Here is an 18,368-nt window from a genome sequence, read left to right on the forward strand (position 1 = left end):
GAGGCCACTGGGACACCATCAGTCTGGAGCAGCCTAAGTGGAACGTGTCTCCATGCTGCTGCAGCAGCCACCTCCGCAGGCCCCGCTCTGCTGCCCAGATTCACAGGGCCACCCTCAGCCCCACCACAGGAGCCCATCTGCCCCGTTCAATATCTTGATGTTGACTGTTCTCCCCAGCACCTCTCTGCCTCCAGAAACCAATGGAAGCTTTGCACCACACATAAAGTTTCCCTACTGTCTGTTAACGGTAAGCAACGTTTAACTTCCACCGCCCAAAAAACAGCTCTGTGATTTTGGAAACCAAGCTTAAATTGGGCTGGAACAACCCAGAGCTCAGCTCTCGATCGCAAAGAACTGCAGTGAGGCCGCTGTAAGCTCAAAACACTTATGATTTCAGGCAGGAGGAACGGCCTCACTTCTCACCTGCGATGGGGTCATGCTCCGGGAAGGCAGCCCGATGGGCGACGCTCCGGGGAACTGCGGGTGGCCAAGCTGTGCTGCAGTGTGGTAATTCCTCATGTCGCCATACACCGAGCGGTAGTCGTGGAAGGAGCTGCCCGAGGGGTGCATGATCTGCACGCCGTGCGGCACCACCACCGGCTGCGTCAGGGGCAGGCCAGGGAGCTGGCTGCCGGAAGGGACGCTGAGCAGCCGGGGCTCGCTGTGCGGAGAGTGGGCCATCTTGCCTTCGGAGGACTTTGGTGTCTCTTTGCCAGGCTGCGGGGTCTTGCTAACAGGCGGCGTTTTTCCGGCCCCTTCAGGCGTCCGGGATTGCCTGCTTTCTGAGTGGTGCTCGCCCACGGCAGCCATGTGGGGATGCATGATCATCCGCACGTCCCGCGGCACGTTGTACTGCTCCAGCCTGATGCTGGTGGGGTGCATGCGGTAATCCGGCTGCATCACCAGCACGTCGGGCTGCACGGGGGCCGGCCCCCTGCACACTGTGGTGTGGTGGTAGTGCATCTCCTCCTCGGGGGGATGCTGAGAGGACAGAGGGGGCATGACGATATCGCGTATCGGCGCTGGTTGGGGCGTGCTGGATCGCTGAGGTTTCATTTCTATCTGAGGCTGCAGAGCAGCTCTGGGGGAGTGGAGCGCTTCGGGGCGGATGCTGTAAGAAATTCCGGAGAGGGGAGGAGTGTTCATCCTCACCTCCCCTTGGGACAGGTGGCCCAGGGACACAGTCTGTGTGACGCTGTGCGGGGGCATGATGACGGACTGCTCGGGGTGCATGCTGGAGATGTACTGAGGCACTGGGATCCCCGGTGCCAGCATGACCGGGGTGCTGCTCGACAAAGCTGGCGATGACGTGCTGCCAGGATGACACGTGCGCGGGAACGGTGACGGCGAGTGCCCGCTGGTCCGCGGCGAGTGTGGCTCCTGTTTGGTGACCGCCAGGTGGGAAATAGCCCGGTCGGTTGGGGTGCTGGGCCCCGAGCTGACGTGGTTTGCTTCCGAATGCATCTTCCCAGAAAGGGAAGGGTGGTGAGGACTGACCCCAGGACTCAGGTTGGAAGGCTGCAGAGTCTTGGTCTCCACTTTCAGAGCCGCCGGATCGGGCAGTTTTTTGTTCACAACAAGCACGGGAGGAGTGTTGACAGTCTGTGTGAGAACCTTGCCAGGCTGAGAGGCCGCAGGCTGGGCAGGCAGGTGGGCTGAGTCGGACTTCTCCAACGCAACGCGCTCCTGTTTGACAGAGGAGATCACGGGAGACATATTGTATGGCTGCGTTCCCAGAACCAAAGGAGAATGGGTGGAAACAGTCCCGTAGCCTGTGGAGGTCTGAGAGCCTTTTGGCGTCGGCTGCGACGGTGTGATAGGTTCCTGTTTGATCTGAGACTTAGACACGGACTGCTGGAATTCAATGTCAACGGCACTGGCCGGGGGGATCTGACTGATCTTAGCACTGATTCGCTGCGGGCCTTCCGTCTTCTGTCCCGAGTAACTCAGCAGCACAACGCCTTCCGACGTGTTCACCCGCAGCCCGGGGCTGGAGCCAGTCTCTACAGGCCGATCCTCAATGATGGACATGGATCCTGGATGAAACCTACTGTTGTCATTTGTGCTTGACCTCTGCTTAAATTTAGGCGACGGGGCATTAACAAGACACGTCTGGGTTTGGGGGGCCTGCTTCACCAAGGTGATCCTTGGAGCCTCCTCCAGGTCGACGCTGTGGGGCATTCTGCTTATGACAGAAGTGGCTTTGGGGGCAATCACGCTACTTATCTTCTCCTTCTCGCTGAAAACAGGTGCTTCGGCCACTGGCGGGTCCAAAGCGTTAGTGATGGGCACGGCCGGCTTCTCCTCCGACACTGGTTTGATGGCCTCTACAACAGGGTGCAGAGGGGCCTCCTCCAAGCGGGGCGCGCTCACCGGCTCCACGTGCGTTGTCGTTACGTGCGTGGAGGTTATGCTCGTTGCCGAGACGTACTTGGGTTCCATGAGTATCTTCCTCAAAGTGCTCGAATTGGTATCGATGTCTGAGGCCTTTGTGTCAGGGGGGAGAGCAGGCGGTGGCGTGGAGCGGGCACGGGGCTCCTCGTGCCTTACGATCCACTCGGGAACCTTGGCAGCGCCGGAGTGAAGGGGGACGATGGCGGCAGGCACCGCGGCGGGCAGCTTGGCCACGGCTGCCGAAGGAATGGTGGGAACGGCAGCGCTCGGGACACTGGGTGGTGTGATGGGCGTGTTCTCAATGGGCGACCGTATCTTGAAGCTGCTCTGACTCCCCTCGTCGGCAGAAGCCAGCGGGGCTGGCAGGTCCAGAGGAGCGGGTGCAGGGCCTTTGGGAGAGGCACTGCTCTCAGCAGTGGCTTCGGGCACATCCACAATGACGTCTGCAGATGCAGCCTTGCTGCCTTCAGCAGCGCTTGGCTCTACAGACACCTGAGTGGCAGCTTTAGGTTGCTTTTCCTCCTTCAGGGCGTCTTCAGGTTTTGCCTTTATCTCGTTGGCAGGAGGAGACCTGCTCTGTACCCTCTCTGGCTCATAGGCATTGACTTCAGCGACGTCGCCCTTCCTGCCCGTGCTCCTTTTGCGTCTCTGCCTTGTGGCCTTCTGACGGCCCTTTTCCTTCCGTGCAACTTCAGCCTCCTGCAGGGTCTCCGTCTCCTGGGCGGAGTTGGACGACTCGCTGAAGCTGACCTCCGTGTCCTTGCTCTCTGTCTCCACGGCCAGTGGAGCAGAGCTGGCAACCGGCTGCACCGGGGCCTCGACAGCAGCTTCCGCCTCAAGGATGTTGTTCACTGCCTGATCAGTTTCAGGTTCCATTTCCTCCCGAGGAGATGGTAACACCAGTGGCTCAGGTGGGATTTCTGCTTCTGATTCAGTGGGATACGTTGGGGGTGCAGGAAAGCTTTCCGTCTCCCCAGAAATATCATTGATGATGGACCCGATAGCTGCTGCCAGCTCCGTTTCACTGGCCTGATGGGCTGGTTTGTCTCCTTCCTCCTCCTGACGAACCTCATGCACATCTGCTGTCGGCTCCTTGTAGGCAGTAATCGACGGAGGCGTTTCGGTGAGTTTTGCAATATGCTCCACAGCCTGCTCCAGCTCAATCTGCTTTGCTAATTGGGCAGCCTCGGGGGATTGCTTCGGCTCCCGCATCACCTCTTTTTCTGTCTCCTGGAATGAATCTTCAACTTCATTCTTAGCAAAGTGGGGTGGCAGGATGTCCTCTTTCTGTGGGCTTTTGATTTTTGCTGGTGACACCGCCATGGGCTCTGCTTCTTCCTCAGCTGGCCGCAAGGCGCCCTTGACTTCATCGACATTGAGGCGTATTTCTACATTTTTGAGACACACTGATGCTTTATCTACAACAGTTTTGGTATTTTTGTACCTTCCCCTTTTGGATTTCGTAACCTTTTCTGGCACTGGCTTCTTCTCTGTCATCTCAACGGTGGAGATTTCTAGCTGATTTTTCTCCGCATCCACTTCTTTCCTATCACGTTTCTGCTCGCTTGCTGCCAGCTCTTTCTCATTTGCTTTTGCCTTATTGCTGTTGTCACTAACAGTTGATTCCTGACCACTTCTTTCAGCAGCATCCTCACATTCAGCAGAGGTATCAGCTTTTGGTTCGTTCTTCCCTTTCTTCCCCTGCTGGCCTGTCGCAGCAGACGAGTGACTGTGTGTCAGCTTCTGGGATCGAGGAGACCTCCATCCCTCCACAGGCTTAGGAGCTTCCGCAGCCTCCTTCGCTTCAGTCTCCTCCACGTCTTGTACCGGCTCTGTCTTTATAGGAGAGATGTCCTCCTCCGGCTTACGGCGGGTTTTGGGAGGTCTTCCTCTCCTCGGTGTCGTAGGAACGGCCGTCACCATTTCCTGCGGTTCCTTTTCCCCCCTCTTCCTCGTGGATCTAGTGACCTCCACAAAGTCCTTCACTGGAGACGGACCCTCATTGTCTCCTGTGGTAGCATAGACCGAACGGACATTTCTGCGCCTCGTTCGGCTTATGGGCAAGCTTGGCTCCACGTTTTCTGGCTCTGCGGCAGAACTGGGGGACTTAGCAGCATTCCTTGAAACTTTCTCTGCTTCCACTTTCAATTCAGAAAGTTTCTGCACTTCCCCTCGAGGAGAGCTCGACCTTTTGAGTTTTTCACGATCAATTCTTTCACTCTTCCTTGTGACGGGCTTTTCTGTGATGCTAGCTGCTGCTGACTGTACAGGGGTCTTGGAACGTTTACTCTTGTAAGACTTTTTATCTTTTACAACAACTGGAGGTTCAACTTCCATATCGTTGTCAGAAACAGGAGGCAAGACCTCAGCAGCTGCCTCAGCCTTCTGACCTGCACCAGCATCAGCGCTGGCAGGCGGCAGAGGATTTTCTTCCTTCGGTTCTGCAGCCTCATCACATTTCTGAACTTGTTTCGGTGGAGGCGGAATCAGCTGAGCACTCTCAGGTTCTGGATCCACACTGATGTCCACTTGGGAAAATGAAGCTCCGGGAGTAGGAGGTTTGGTATCCAAGTATGAAGGATGTTCTGCTGCCACTGCATCTTCCTCTGGTGCCACGGCTGCAGGAACGTCTTTACCAGCTTCACTGACTGGTGGGGGTTCAGTTTGCTCAGGTGATTCCACTTTGACAGGAGCAGCAAGTTCAGGAAAAGGTTTTTGTTCCTCTGCTGTAGGAACAGGCTCAGATGGTTTTTCTTCCTTTACAGAAGTTGTTTCCACTATTATTTTTTCTACTACCTTCTCAGAAGCAACTGGTGGTGGTTCCTGTGGTAGGGCAGCAGCAGAGGAGGGACCAGCTACTGAGGAAGTTTTATGTTCTGGTTCTTTACTATCAGGAACTGTTTCTGGTGTTTTAGGCCGACTCTCTTTATCTTCCTGTTTTTCCACTTCTTTTGGTTTCTGATCTTTCTCTTTTTCTTTTTGCTGCATTCGTGTTAGCTCAATAAATCTACTGTGGAAAAGAACAACTGGCTCTTGCACCAAGTCAGCTGCACTGTTAGTCCCATCGGAGGAAGACTGTCTGCCGTACAACCTACCAGAAATGAAGTCAAGATCATCATCCTTTCTCTCTAAGTGCTGCAGGCGTTTAGAGTCCTGTTCAAAGATCGAACTGTGCAAAAAACGAGAAGCAAACAGTTCCTGTCTCTCTTGTTCTTCTTCTTTATGATCTTCTTTCTTATCATCCAGTTTTCCACCTTCTGAATCAGTCCTGATTTTCTTCTTCTTCATATACCAAGACGGAATAGGTCTAGGAGCTGAGTCAACCTTCTCTTTGTCTTTATTATTTCTAAAACTAGCAAATCTTGAATCCCAGTCTAGAAAGGACCAGTTTTCTTCTCTGGAGGAAGACAGGGATTTAGCTCTTTCAAGCAAGGCCTTTGTGTCTGGCGTGATTGTCTTGTCCAATGCGAAAGAATAAAATTTGTTCCGTTCCAAAGAACTCGACAGTCTTTCCTCCCTTTCACGTAATTTCTCTTCTCTGTCCCTCAATAAAAAAGATAACCTGGAACCTTCTAGCAAAGACGAGGCTTTTGGAGAATGGGGTTTGTTTTCACTGTCATCATCCGAATCTGAAGGCACCTCCCCAGGTTCCAGGTCTCGTACAGACCGCTTGCGTATGCCATCTCTTTTCACAATGCTGCTTGGAAAGCTAATATCGACTCTACCAGGTTCCTGCTTTACTTGTGTTTCCCATCTACTCGAGTCATCTTCAGAACTCAGGACAGACAGTTTTATTTTCGCCATTTCTGCCATCTGCTCCCTTCTGCTGGAATCATAAGGATTGAATTTCAGGGAGTCCTCCCTCACTGTCATGTTGGAATAGGGAAGACCTTTTTCCTCTATTTTAGGTGACTCTTTGGTTTCCTTTAACGGTATGAGCCTTGGAGAATCTAGTGTGTCATCATCTTCATGGAAAGGGAACTGTCTGATACTGGGCGAACACGACGTCCTTTCAGAGTCTTCACTCACCTGACGGGAACTTCTGTAGTTTCTTTCTCTTTTAGTGCTAATTTCAAAGTCAAACTGGTCAGCCTTTTTCCTTTTACTTGGTGGAGAGTCATCGGTGACGTCTTGCGGAGGTTTTCCCACCTCATGGACCAAGCTCCGTCTTTCATACTCATCTACATCTTTCTTTGGACTACCAAACTTCTCAGATTTTGCAATCTCCATTTCCAGCTGCTGTTTTAACCTGCGACTTTGCTCCATTTGCTTCCTATAACTTTGCGTGTGGTCAATGTCAATGCCAATTTTCTCCTCCGTTTCAGTTGACTGTGGTTTCTCTTGGCCAAGCTTATGGTCAGGTGTGTCTTCTGGAAGACCAGAGTAATTCTTCTTTGCATCGTCTCTCTCTGTTCCATGATCATCTAATAACTGTGCTTGTTTGTGCTGGGATTTTACTGGATTCAATTTTTTAGAAGGGAGCTCTTGAATTTCCACTGGCTCGTCAGCTGCCTCAATTAGCCTTGCCTGCAAATCTAGAGAGGGACGCATGCCAATCCCACCAACATTAAGGGTCTCCTGAATTTCTTTGGGACTAGTACCAGGAATAAGTCTTTCCAGTCTCATTTTTTTAGATTCCCTTTTAAGCATCTCCTTCCTCAGGGGCTTTCTCTCCAATTCTCCTTCCCTTAACACTGTAGCTTCTCTAGATGAAGCTGTTGCATCAAGCTGTTTTTTCAAAGCTACACGTGCGTCCTCCTCATCTTGGCTACCTCTTTTTGCTTCCAGTTTTTGCCTGTCAAGCTTCAGATTTGCATCAGCAAAACGTCTTTTACGAGCCTCCAGCTTGTCTAAATCTACCGCATTTGCCCCCTCAGAAGTCTGCTCTGTCTTCAAGTGCTTTTTGGGTTTCAGTTTTCCCTCTTTATCAACCACCTCTATGTGACTGGCAAGGGCTTTCTCTTTTTGTACCTTGGTTCTGACAGGCTCCAGTTTAGACTGATCAGACTTCGTTTGCTCAGCTTGAGATGTTTGTGTTTTCTGTTCAAGAAGCGGGGACTTCATAGTGTCATTATCAAGCTTTGCTCTCAGTTTCTCCAAAGTAGGCTGATCAATAACTTTCCCTTCCTTTTCTTTTACTCGGGTCAGCACTACACAAGGCATCAGTTCTAGACGGTTTTTAGCTGTCCCTTCCTTGTCACCTCTCTCCTTACTCTGTTTACTATTGCCCTTTAATTTTTCAGGGCTGGGCTCTCTCTCATTCTCTTGATCAGTTTCAGAAGACTGAGAGCTGGGTGAATGGATTTTTGCTTTTCGTTTCTGCTTATCTGTTTTCTCCTTTTCTAGTTTTTCCGGCTTCTCCTTTCTCACCAGGCGTTTGTCTTTGTCAGCTCTCTCCTGCTCAAAAGCTCTCTCTTTCTCTGTTTTTTCGTTTTTTGCGTAACGTTCTACACGGGCTTTGTCAAGCTTGTCGTATCGTGGAGGAGACAGAGAGCTGCAACTTCCACTGCGATCCGATGACCTGCTGTAGATCCTCCTCTCTGAATCACTCTGCAGCCTTTCTGATTGGGAGGGAGATGCTCCAGGACTCTGCGGACGCCTGGAGTGCGTGGGACTCTGGCTACGTTCAATCGGCCTCCTCTCGTGATCTCTGTCGCGATCGGATTCAAACCGCTCCCTCTCCCTCTCTCTCTCCCGCTGTCTGTAGCTGTACTCCCTGATGTCTTGCTCATATGGATCACCTCTGTAATCCCGGTACTCGCGTGGGTCATCGTAGTACCGTGGGTCATAGTAGTCTCCTTGGTAAGGATCCCATTCTGCATAAAATTCCCTGCCTCGAGCTGGGTATTCTCGACGAGGATCTTCAGGGTAGGTCCCAGGAGTCCTAACAGTCTCATAGTAAGTACGATCAGGGGCGTATTCATAAGATCCTCTTCTTTCATCCCTGCTAAAAATACGAAAAAACAGCACCATCAGTTTTCCCTCTCAACCAGTGTGCTGCAGTACCACCTCTGTCATGCAGGTGAACCATCTTACAGCAGTTTATTTGTATGTGTACTAAGGTAACTGCACACAGCTGCATACAGAGATTTAACAACACTAATCAGTACACAGATGATTAAATGCTTTGTTAGCTTCAAATACTGCATGCAGCTAGCAAATCGGTCATTCAGTGACAGCTCTGCCACGTTTCTTTTCGTTAGCCTTTCTGCATTGTTTTGCCAAATTCAGGTACCTCATAACATTAAGATAAAACCTACCTAGCTCTTGTGGACACACACAGCCACGGTAGAGACCAGTCCACCTCATGGAGCAGAGACAGTCCCTACCTACCTTTGAAAACATGAAACTCATGAAAACATGAGTTAAGTCAAAATTCAAGGCTGGATTGTCTCCATTTCTAAGCAGTGAAGAGGTAATATCCGTTCTTTAAAAATCCTAGGCCCTTTAAATGAACTTTTAATTCCAAAATTAGCTCTTTTGCTGTGACATGCTGACACTGCCTATTTGAACACCAAAGTATCAGCCCACTTGTGAGAGCAGGCAAATTCTTAGGAAGCACTCAGCAAAGTCAAGCAGCTAGCATTATCATCTTGATAGCCCTCAACTGCAAAAAGAAGCAATTCCTACCAGTGACTGTGACTGTCTGGCAGAGGGGTAGGATACAGGCATGGCACAGAGCTCATGTTCCTATTTTCCTCCACTACAGCGTGTTTTGCACACCCTATTTTACATACAGTAACTTAGCTTCACAGTCTGTGTTTTATTCTGAAAGTCAGTAGCTTCCACGTTGTAAGAAATGTACACAATAAAAATAATCAAATAATAATAACAAAAGACACAGGGCTTAACACGGAAGACAAAAACCCAACCACCTCACTCTGCAAGCAACAATGGGTGCTGTGAGAGGCAGCTGTAGGTAAACACATAGGAAGAAGGAAGTTGCCATGTTTGTTAACTTTCCGTTTTAATCAACAAATAGAAAACCAGACACAAAATGCACCATTTGTATTCAGTAACAATTTACTAAGAGGAAGAAATAGAGGGATTGGCTACTCCACACACCAAAGCAGTCTCATCCATTTCTAAATAATTTATGAACCATTAGGATGCTCGAGGATAAATGGCCTTTCTCCTGCAGCACACGCTGCTCCACCTGCACTCTGCCCCAAAGTCATCACTCCTTCAGAGCTTTAACAGCAAGAAATCTTTGGCAGCTTTGAACAGTTGTGATATTACACAATTCAACCTCACACAACGATATTCCAGAGACAACCCAGCCTCCAGCCTCCTACTCAAGAAATCCCATTTGTAATTTCACAGACTGCAGAACTGGATATGCTCACGTTCACGCGGGTCTGTGGTGGGTGAAATACCACATGATGTGAGTTTGTAATGGTTGTAAAGAAAGCTTCCAGATTTTCTGAAACCGTCTGGTTTTGCAAAGATCTGAGATTAACGATGCACTGACCTGGTGAGATTATTCCCTACGTTGTATCAATGCAACTTCTGTGAAGTTAAAAAACACGCTTTGGTTTGAATCCTATTTAGACTGAATACAATTAAAACCTAAGGGGATCTGGCTGGTGCAATTCTCAGCAACACTGCCAGAGTCAGTGAAGTGCCAGAAGGAGCCTGGGAGACCAGAAGATGCAGAATTACAAGACACACTGCAGAGCTCGTTCAATCACTCCATGATTCATTACTCCTAAGTATCTAGTAATGACAATGCGAGCGTAATGACAGAAATGGAAAAACAAGTCTAACATGTACCCAACTATCAAGCTGTTCCAGGAATAAATGTGCAGCTCAGAATTATTTCACACTGAAGACAAGCCCAAGCTGACTTCTGTGCATTAAAAGACATCTGAAAATGCATTACTCTTTCCTCAGTTTGGTGTAGCTCAGAGAAAATGACTACTGACTTCTTGCTGGCACATCACAACATCTGGCAAAGACCAGAGAATGAATGTAACTTATTTCCATTATGCAAATCCTGATTGCCAATTTCTAAACTCTCTCCACTTTTACATCTGGCAATTTTGGACGCATGTTAGCCCAATCTATTTTGCTGTCAAAAAAAATAAACACTAGATTTATGTAGCAGACAGGTACAATCAAAGCCCAAGTCACACTGAGCTTATTCATAGGTAGAACCCCAACAACGTAGCCAGCATCTGAAGGTAACAAAAATGCACACCCACAAAACCAAAACGTTCTGTTTTTCAGCCTTCACTGCTGTCACTAGTAATAAAAACACTGATGTTCCATTCAGTCACCATAGGGGGAAGAAAGAACAAAAGGAGAGTGCTTCTGTGCAAGGCTGCTTTCAGCCAGGGCATACAAATAAAAACGGCTGTTTTGAGGCAGCACAGGATTTTGCAAACTGCACAAAATGGTCAGAAACCTACATGACAGATGCTGTAGATGGAAATCAACACAGAATACACTTTTCAGATGAAAAAAAAAGCATCCTTGCTCATTTTTATAGTTTCATCGAGTTAATGAACTCTTGACAAGGGGTAGATAGAAGACAATTTATCTTTGTTCAAGAGATGAGCAGCAGAAGCTGATCAGACTATATGCAAACAACTGTTATAACCTAATTACACCTGAGGGTTCAGGCATCACAGATAAACCAGTCTCTGTATTCTTAGGAAACAACAAATGACTCATAACTGCGTCCTGGTGACCCGTCACCATAACCTGAATACCAAATATACATGCAGATAGCTGAAGCCTCCACCTTACATATGAGTTTTAGTAGCTGTCTACACTGCAGATGTGTGATATCCTGTCTACCTTAACGCACAGCTTGAGCTCAGCCACCAAAATTTGCTGGGGATTTTTTGTGTGGGTGGGTTTTTTTCTGAGGGGGGAGGTTTTTATGTTTTAAAGTTGAGAAGGTAGAAGATGATAAAAATATGCTAAAATGTTTTAAATGAAACTTTAGAAGGATAAAATTGGTAAGAACAAAACCCAGCGTTTAAAACTTGGCCTGAAGAAAGTTTAATTGCACTGAGTATGATACCGAAGAAGTAAGAAGCAATAATAATTGCATTAGACACTTGCCTTCTTTCTGCCAGCATTTCATAGAAGTCTCTGATATCTTGACCTGTTTTCTCCATGGAATGATAAAACGCCAACTGACTTTCTCGATTTGCAAAATCCACCTGAAAAATACAAGGTTAACCACAGTCAGTACGACAAACAATCCATTTTAACATGCCTTCAAGTCTGCTGGGGAATCTGAGCATGGGAGCTGAACTGAAAATGGGGATTATCCTATGTAACAATAAAAAAGCCAAGCGTTCCTTGGGACTGGCCGACCTCACACATCCCCAGGAGAAAAAGACCTCTCTCTCCCAACTCAGTGCTGCTGTGTGGATCTGTGTGACCACTTCTTGCAAGTTTTAGATGCAAGACCAGAAGCACATGAGAAGCTTCTGTTCAGTAACCCAGCAAGAAAAACACGTTATTCTCGTGGTATTGATGCTTCCAATGCTGCAGCTCCATTTAAAATTCCAAAGTGCCTTACATCTCCACATGGTCAGTATTATTCTTCTCAGACTCCACATTATTTGCCTGGGTTTATACAGCAAGGCAATAGTGGGGATGGGAAAGGCACCAAAAATCACTCCCTATTCTAGCTGCAATCTTGAGATTGTCTGTTTTCTAGCTAAGCGTGCGAATATTAAGAAGCCAATGGCTTCTTAACTGATGCCAAAAATTAATGATTAAAATGGATTTAATGAACTGTATATCACATTAATGAAATTATTATTTTTTTTAGAACAATCTTGAGGGTTTGTTTTTTTCCTAAATCGGCCTAGACTTTGTATAACCACACCAGTGGAGCAGATATACAGATACTAAGGGCATTGCTTACTCCAGGGTCACTAAGGAGCAAGACCCACAGACCCATGACAGGAAGCTTCTGAACGGTCGTGTATTTTATCCTGTATGAAGGCTGCTTATATTCAACTGCCACACTTAGAAACTGAAGTATATCCAACTCCTAAGGAACGAAAGGGTCCAAGGCTATGAAGCTGCTAGGTTAACGTACCGGATGAGAGACCATGCTTGAAATCATCACCCACTCTTTAGGAGAGAAGAAAGGAGGAGGAAGAAGGTGATTCAGAGGGTGGCTAACACCTCCCGTCCCATTTAGTGGCACTGATGGGACACTGAGAACAGGTTTTACCATATTCACCCAAATCCAAGATGGCTCTGCAGATGCTAAGTGCTGCTCCAGGAAAAAAGAACTCTCCATCCATTCTTTTTTAGAGGAGTTTTGAGAAGAGGAGCTCCTCTGCGAAGAGGAGCAGATGGCAGGTTTGGCCAGGCTTCCTCAAGGAGCAGGCTGTGACACTGACACGCAGCAGCCACACGGCAGCGCTCTGTCACCCCGTGCAGCTGCAGCCCCCAGCTCGGACTTTTCTAACATTAAAGCAAATCTCGCCTTGGATTCGGGTCAATAAGGCAGCAACACGGACACCAACACTCAGGAGCTTAGAGAGACAAGTTCAGCAAAACAAACGGCAGGACACTGGAAAAGGCTCTGCAGGTAACAGGTTGAGATACCCTAACAGCTCGATAAGCCGAGAGCGAAAAATAGCTTCAGCCTTAGGGAAATGGGACATGCTTGTCCCACTGAGTCCTTCTGACTGGCAGTCTGCAAATGCCAGTGTTCAGGGGGTAAGGCCTACACACAATTTGTTTCTGGTTTTGTTTTGGAGGTCATTCTGCACACCTTAATTTTATTCCCACCGATTTTCCTCCCCTTGGTCTCTTTTACAGCTGCTTGTGCATATTCAATCTCATTGTAGAGAACCAGGGCCATGCCTTTTAAGCGGTCAAACACCACCTGTAAAAAACAAAAAAACAAAACAAAAACCAAATAAGAGCCTCATCCACAGGACTTAGCGTCAGTCCCAACAAAATCCTGAGTCATGAGGATACCAGTAAGAAAATGATTTTTAGCAAAGTAAATTTCCATTCTTTTCTGATGAGGCATATTGTAATGAAGAGACAATAAAAGCACACGGGACTGCTTTGAATTGTGGATCTTGTGGCTTGAGGTATATTATGCCTTTATTTTGTTTTTCTGTATTTTACTTTTTTTTTTTTTTCTTTGGTGACTGAGTTTTGTACTTTCACTTGGTTTACTTTGAGTTTTTCAAAAAATTTCCAATATGTCTTAGGGGGGAAAAAAGGTAAAGGGAACATTTAATCACAAAATGGAAACAGTTTTTGTTATGATCATCTGCAGTACCCTCAGTTGCTAAACACCCAGTTTCCAAATATCAGCTTCCTTCAGCAACACAGACTTATTATTCAAGCAACAACAACTACAATAAAGAATGTCAAAGCTGCAACACAAATCCACAGAGTTCCTTAAGGAGGCAAGACCCCGACATCCTGAGAAGCTGTAGCTGCACAGCTTCACTTTAAGCACATCGATGTCCAACAGAAGGACAGGGACAACTCAGTGCTTAAGGTGAAGCACGTGCACAGATCTCGCTCACGGAGGGGCTGGGTGATGTGCCACTGCTGCAGGACATGCTCCACAGTCACTGCCTTTCTTCTTCTCCTTCACGTGTGACTGTCCTAACTGCATTTAAGAAGTCATTTTTGGCTCTAATGAAAAAACGCAGTCGTGTCTATTTATGTCATTAGCATGCATAAGTGTAACTACTTGCTTAGGTTGCTATTCCTACAGTGTGAGCAGCCTAAAGAAGTTTTGTTGGGGTGAGGCTGTTCTGCACAAGAGCTACACATGGGTTCCAATACTCGTTATCTCGGCTCACTCCAAACTCCAGCAGCAACTGCTCTATGGATCAGATGGACGAGATGCAAAGCTAGAAGAGCCCTGTCAGCCAAATTACACCCCAGAGAGAATTTCTCTATCGGAGCCATAAAGCCCTGGACAGCCGGGGTTGAAAGGACAGGATGTGAAGAAAGGAAGACAGTAACAACTTCAAACCATACACCAAAGCCTCCCACCTACCTTCACCACAGGCCCGTATCGGCAGAAATGTCGAGTTAAATACTGATCCGTAACGTTTGTAGAAAGACCATCTAACCACACGCAGTTTGTTGGCATGCTCTTCCCAAAACCCAGCTGAACACAAAAGGGCAAAACGTCCATCAGTACAATTCACAAGCATTAAACTCACCGAACAGAGCACGCCTAATTAAGAGTCGTTTGAAAAAAGCCAGGCGTTCCTACGGGTTCTCTAAAATTAGCATCTTGCACAGGTGCAAGCAAGACAAAAAAATCAAACAGCAATTAATGAAAATAATTCTGCATGCTTAAACAAATACAGTGTTTGACAACATTTGTTTCTTGTGCAATCTGAATGCTTCTGGAAGGTGACAGATTGATGGCTCTGGGGACTCACAGCCTCCGTTTATTGTCAGTACCAGGGCAGCTCCCCAGCCCTGCCTTCAAGGGGCAAAACAAAGAATGGCAGTCTCCAGCTCTGCTCCATGCTGGGCCTTCTTGCTCAGGCAGCCAGCAAAAATGATGGTTAACCCCAGTACTGGTGGTGGAAACACTGCGCTCTAATCTGGTCTAGGTATTAAAAAAAATTCTCACTTGCATGGCCTAAGCAGATCCAAAATATCCTGAGATGCTGCAAACCAAAGTAACCAGGAGAAGGATACCATCCATGGGAAGATTTCTTTACCTTGAGCCTGTTGTTGCCAAGATATTCCCCATCCATCTTCTTAATTGCTTTACAAACACTTGCAATATCACAGTATTGCAGGAATGCATACTGAGGAACACCGTTCACTTTCTTAATGTCAATGTCCTGGGGAGAAAAAGGAAATGACAATCAGCAACAGGCTGAAAAGCATATTCAACAATGTAACTAATGGATCTAAATGGACTTCTGATACTCACAATCACTTTTAATTAATGCTTTTTCAGACAGGATTTAAACATTAGTAGACAGTTGAAAACTTTGCTGTTCTGCTGTATCTCATTCACTGCTAATACCAAATCCTTACACAGGAAGAGCTCTTTATAATGCAGATTCAGAATTCAACCCCACAGAAGCCAGCCTGACCTGATCAACAAACAGCAGCTTTGCTTTGCTAATATTATGTCAAGAAGAGACAACACCAAGAATTGTCTCAATTTCTGCTTGCAAAGGCTTGAGAGAAAACAGCCTGCTCCGATCCCCATTTCTGAGCCAAAAGCCACAGAGGGTTTCTCATCCAAACAAACCTGATCCATCCTGTTCCTAGAGGCAGAGAGGGATGCTGGACACATCTCCTGAACCAGACTGGCACTGATGTGACACACACAAAAAGGACCCCAAATTTCTATCACTGCTGATATTTAACCTTAAGCCACCATGAGCCCATTCAAAAGCACATGCAGGCACAAGAAAGCAATGAAAGTCTAATTAAGGCTCATTTTAACTGATTTAAAAATAAAAGCAGCAAGCTTACAGCTGACATTTGGTTAACATTCAAGCTCGGCGCTCATACCAGCAAATGTACCAAAAGCCTCTGAACAAACTCATGATGTTATGATTCATTCCAAGCTGAAAATAGAAGGTGGAGTGCTGGGGTTTATTTGTTTAAATCGCAGAAGCTTCCTTTGTGTACTGCTTGCCAGTGCTACAGCACCAGTCTAAGCACAAACGTTCCAACAGTCAGGACAGACTGATTTTGTGCTTAATAAATTCAGAGGCAAGGCAGCAGTCTGACATGGTCTCACCTAAGAAATCTTTAGCTGGGAAAACAGAAGTGAACAGAGATTTACACAACTATTGGAATTCTATAGCCTTGACCTAATGATTTAAGTGGAATGCTAATTGAGGACTACATTTCCAAGCCTCTGAAGCAGCCATATATAACTACTGCGTGTAACTATTGCAACTGTGGCAAGTTATACCTGACCACTCACTCTGGGCAAGCAATGTCTTCTGGCAGGCAAATAAAAAACCATCATTTTGCTCATTATCCACTGGAAAGATTATGAAGCTGGTCCCTTTCACACCTGAGCTTGTAAGTTCTCATGGAAATTCAGCAAGGAGGCACTGCTGCTGAGTTCTGACCAATTAATAATGCTGACAATACAGCACTGTTTCATAGAAAATCCAATTTACAGGACAGTGCAGTATTACTGATAAGCATCTTTATCAGGACAGCTCAGCTGGTACAACACTGCAAAAGGGTGGAAGCCACAGGCACTGTGTGAATTCATAAATCAGCACGGATTTCAAGAGGTAGGATGCACAGCTGCCAGCCATAACAAAATGTGCATTTTGTGTCTGTCTAGCATGCTGTCCCTTCCTTTCACTGACACCTCAACAGCTACAGCAGTACTGCAGAGCAGAACAGAACAGCCACAGCCTCCAAAGAATGGTGCAGTGAGCACACGGAATAAACTGTAAGCGCAGAAGCTCAGATTCAACTAATTCTGTTCACTGTGATTTTCTGGCAAATCTCTCATAAATGCAGTATTGATACGACTTGGTAGCATGAGGAGAGGAGAGGGGAATGACTGCTGCTTTACCTCATGCAGATCAGCCTGCTCAGCCAAAAACCCAAATCCCACATGTGTCATCACTACCCCATCTGTTCAGTGCCTCCTCTGCCCTATTGTCAGGGAACAGACTGCCATAGCTGATGGCTACTGCCACATGCAGCAGCTCAACACTTTGTTTCAGACATGAATAGACTTCACAGAGTGGTACTGATTAAATACGAGGGCAGCACTAGGAGTATTTAAATCCCAACTATTCAGCTCTGCTCTTCTGCAAATATTCTGGGCTGGCAGCAGGTACGTTTCTTACCAACGCTCCCCCGACTGTTTCTACTGCTAAATTATCTCTTCAACACACATGTGCTAAGATTCCACTCAAAACGCAAAGAAAAGCTTTCAGGTACATTTCAGCAAGACGAATGACTCAGATTATTATAGAAAGACTGAATTATCTGCTATCAGCAGCACAATGTTCCACCACTCGCAGCATTTTATAGGTCTGTACAGAAAGAATGGGCAATAATGCCCTACAGAGCAGAACAAGAATCCACATACCACTATGCCACCAAAGCGCTGAAAGATGTTGCGGAGGTCATGATAGGTGGTTGTCTTCTCCAGGTTGCCAATGAAGAGAGTTCTTGTTGCTTTTGGGTGAAACTCATCTATCCTTTCATCCAAAGGACGAAATTCATTCTCACTTTCTGTTTCTAGAAGCAGAAGAGTGAGAAATTTTTAACACATCAGAGTGTTTTTCATGTGGGTTTGGTTCACGCTGATTTGTTTGTGCAAGTCTACTTCCTGCCAAGCAGATACGATCTGAATGAGACCGACCAATGTCTTAAACAAAAATACAGCTTGTGAACTGCCCTCTTCATGTGCAATTCAAAGCATCACACCGCTGGGTGAGCACTGTGGAATGGGAGCATCCTCAGATGGAAAACCGCTCCACTCTGGATCTGCTTCCCTAGAAACTTCACTCTTTTACAAATATCAATGTCTGTCAAGAATTTCAATGAGGTTTCATCGCACTTGGGGAACAGCATATGGAAAAAGTTGATTTTCACAAGTTTATTTTTAAACAAACAATTGAAGTACAGTGTGAAATCGACGTGCTCAATGCCACAGCTTTCACTGATTAGTCATTCACACTACGCTGCCTGAGCCGTTATTAGCTGCTTTAATTAAAAGCTGAAAAAAGGTGGCTGTGGGGACTCTGCTCTATGCTTACACCACACTACTGGCTCCTGCTCCGCTGAGATATGGAAGATCTGATTGCTCCTCCCAGCAGCAGCAGATCCCACTGCTTGAGAGGATGGCAGCTTTCCTTCTCTGAGGTTTAAGACTGGAATTCTCTCCCTGTTTGACCTACACTATCCACTCTCCTAGCTCTGGAATTTATTCTGGCCCATTTCCCAGCTTCTTAAAACTACATTTCATCAGGAAGGCAGTTTTAAGGTTGCTTATTTCT

General features: G+C 46.9%; 1 protein-coding gene across 6 annotated transcripts in view; it reads right to left on the reverse strand.

Moving 5' to 3' along the window:
- The window catches only part of SPEN (spen family transcriptional repressor), a 55,920-nt gene that overhangs the window by 2,477 nt on the left and 35,075 nt on the right, over window positions 1-18,368 (reverse strand). For 3 of the 6 annotated variants that reach the window (XM_042831742.1, XM_042831745.1, XM_042831746.1), the window contains 6 exons: window positions 17,456-17,607; window positions 15,087-15,212; window positions 14,405-14,518; window positions 13,148-13,261; window positions 11,467-11,567; window positions 424-8,341 (listed from right to left, as the gene is read on the reverse strand). In XM_042831742.1, the coding sequence (XP_042687676.1) occupies window positions 424-8,341; window positions 11,467-11,567; window positions 13,148-13,261; window positions 14,405-14,518; window positions 15,087-15,212; window positions 17,456-17,607 (8,525 nt within the window). The remainder of the gene's footprint in view (window positions 1-423; window positions 8,342-11,466; window positions 11,568-13,147; window positions 13,262-14,404; window positions 14,519-15,086; window positions 15,213-17,455; window positions 17,608-18,368) is intronic. The other 3 variants (XM_042831743.1, XM_042831748.1, XM_042831744.1) reach the window with 2 other exon arrangements.

Source organism: Centrocercus urophasianus, unplaced genomic scaffold (assembly GCF_019232065.1).
Source record: "Centrocercus urophasianus isolate 14NV4802_14NV808 unplaced genomic scaffold, USGS_Curo_1.0 seq_36, whole genome shotgun sequence".
Taxonomy (NCBI): domain Eukaryota; kingdom Metazoa; phylum Chordata; class Aves; order Galliformes; family Phasianidae; genus Centrocercus; species Centrocercus urophasianus.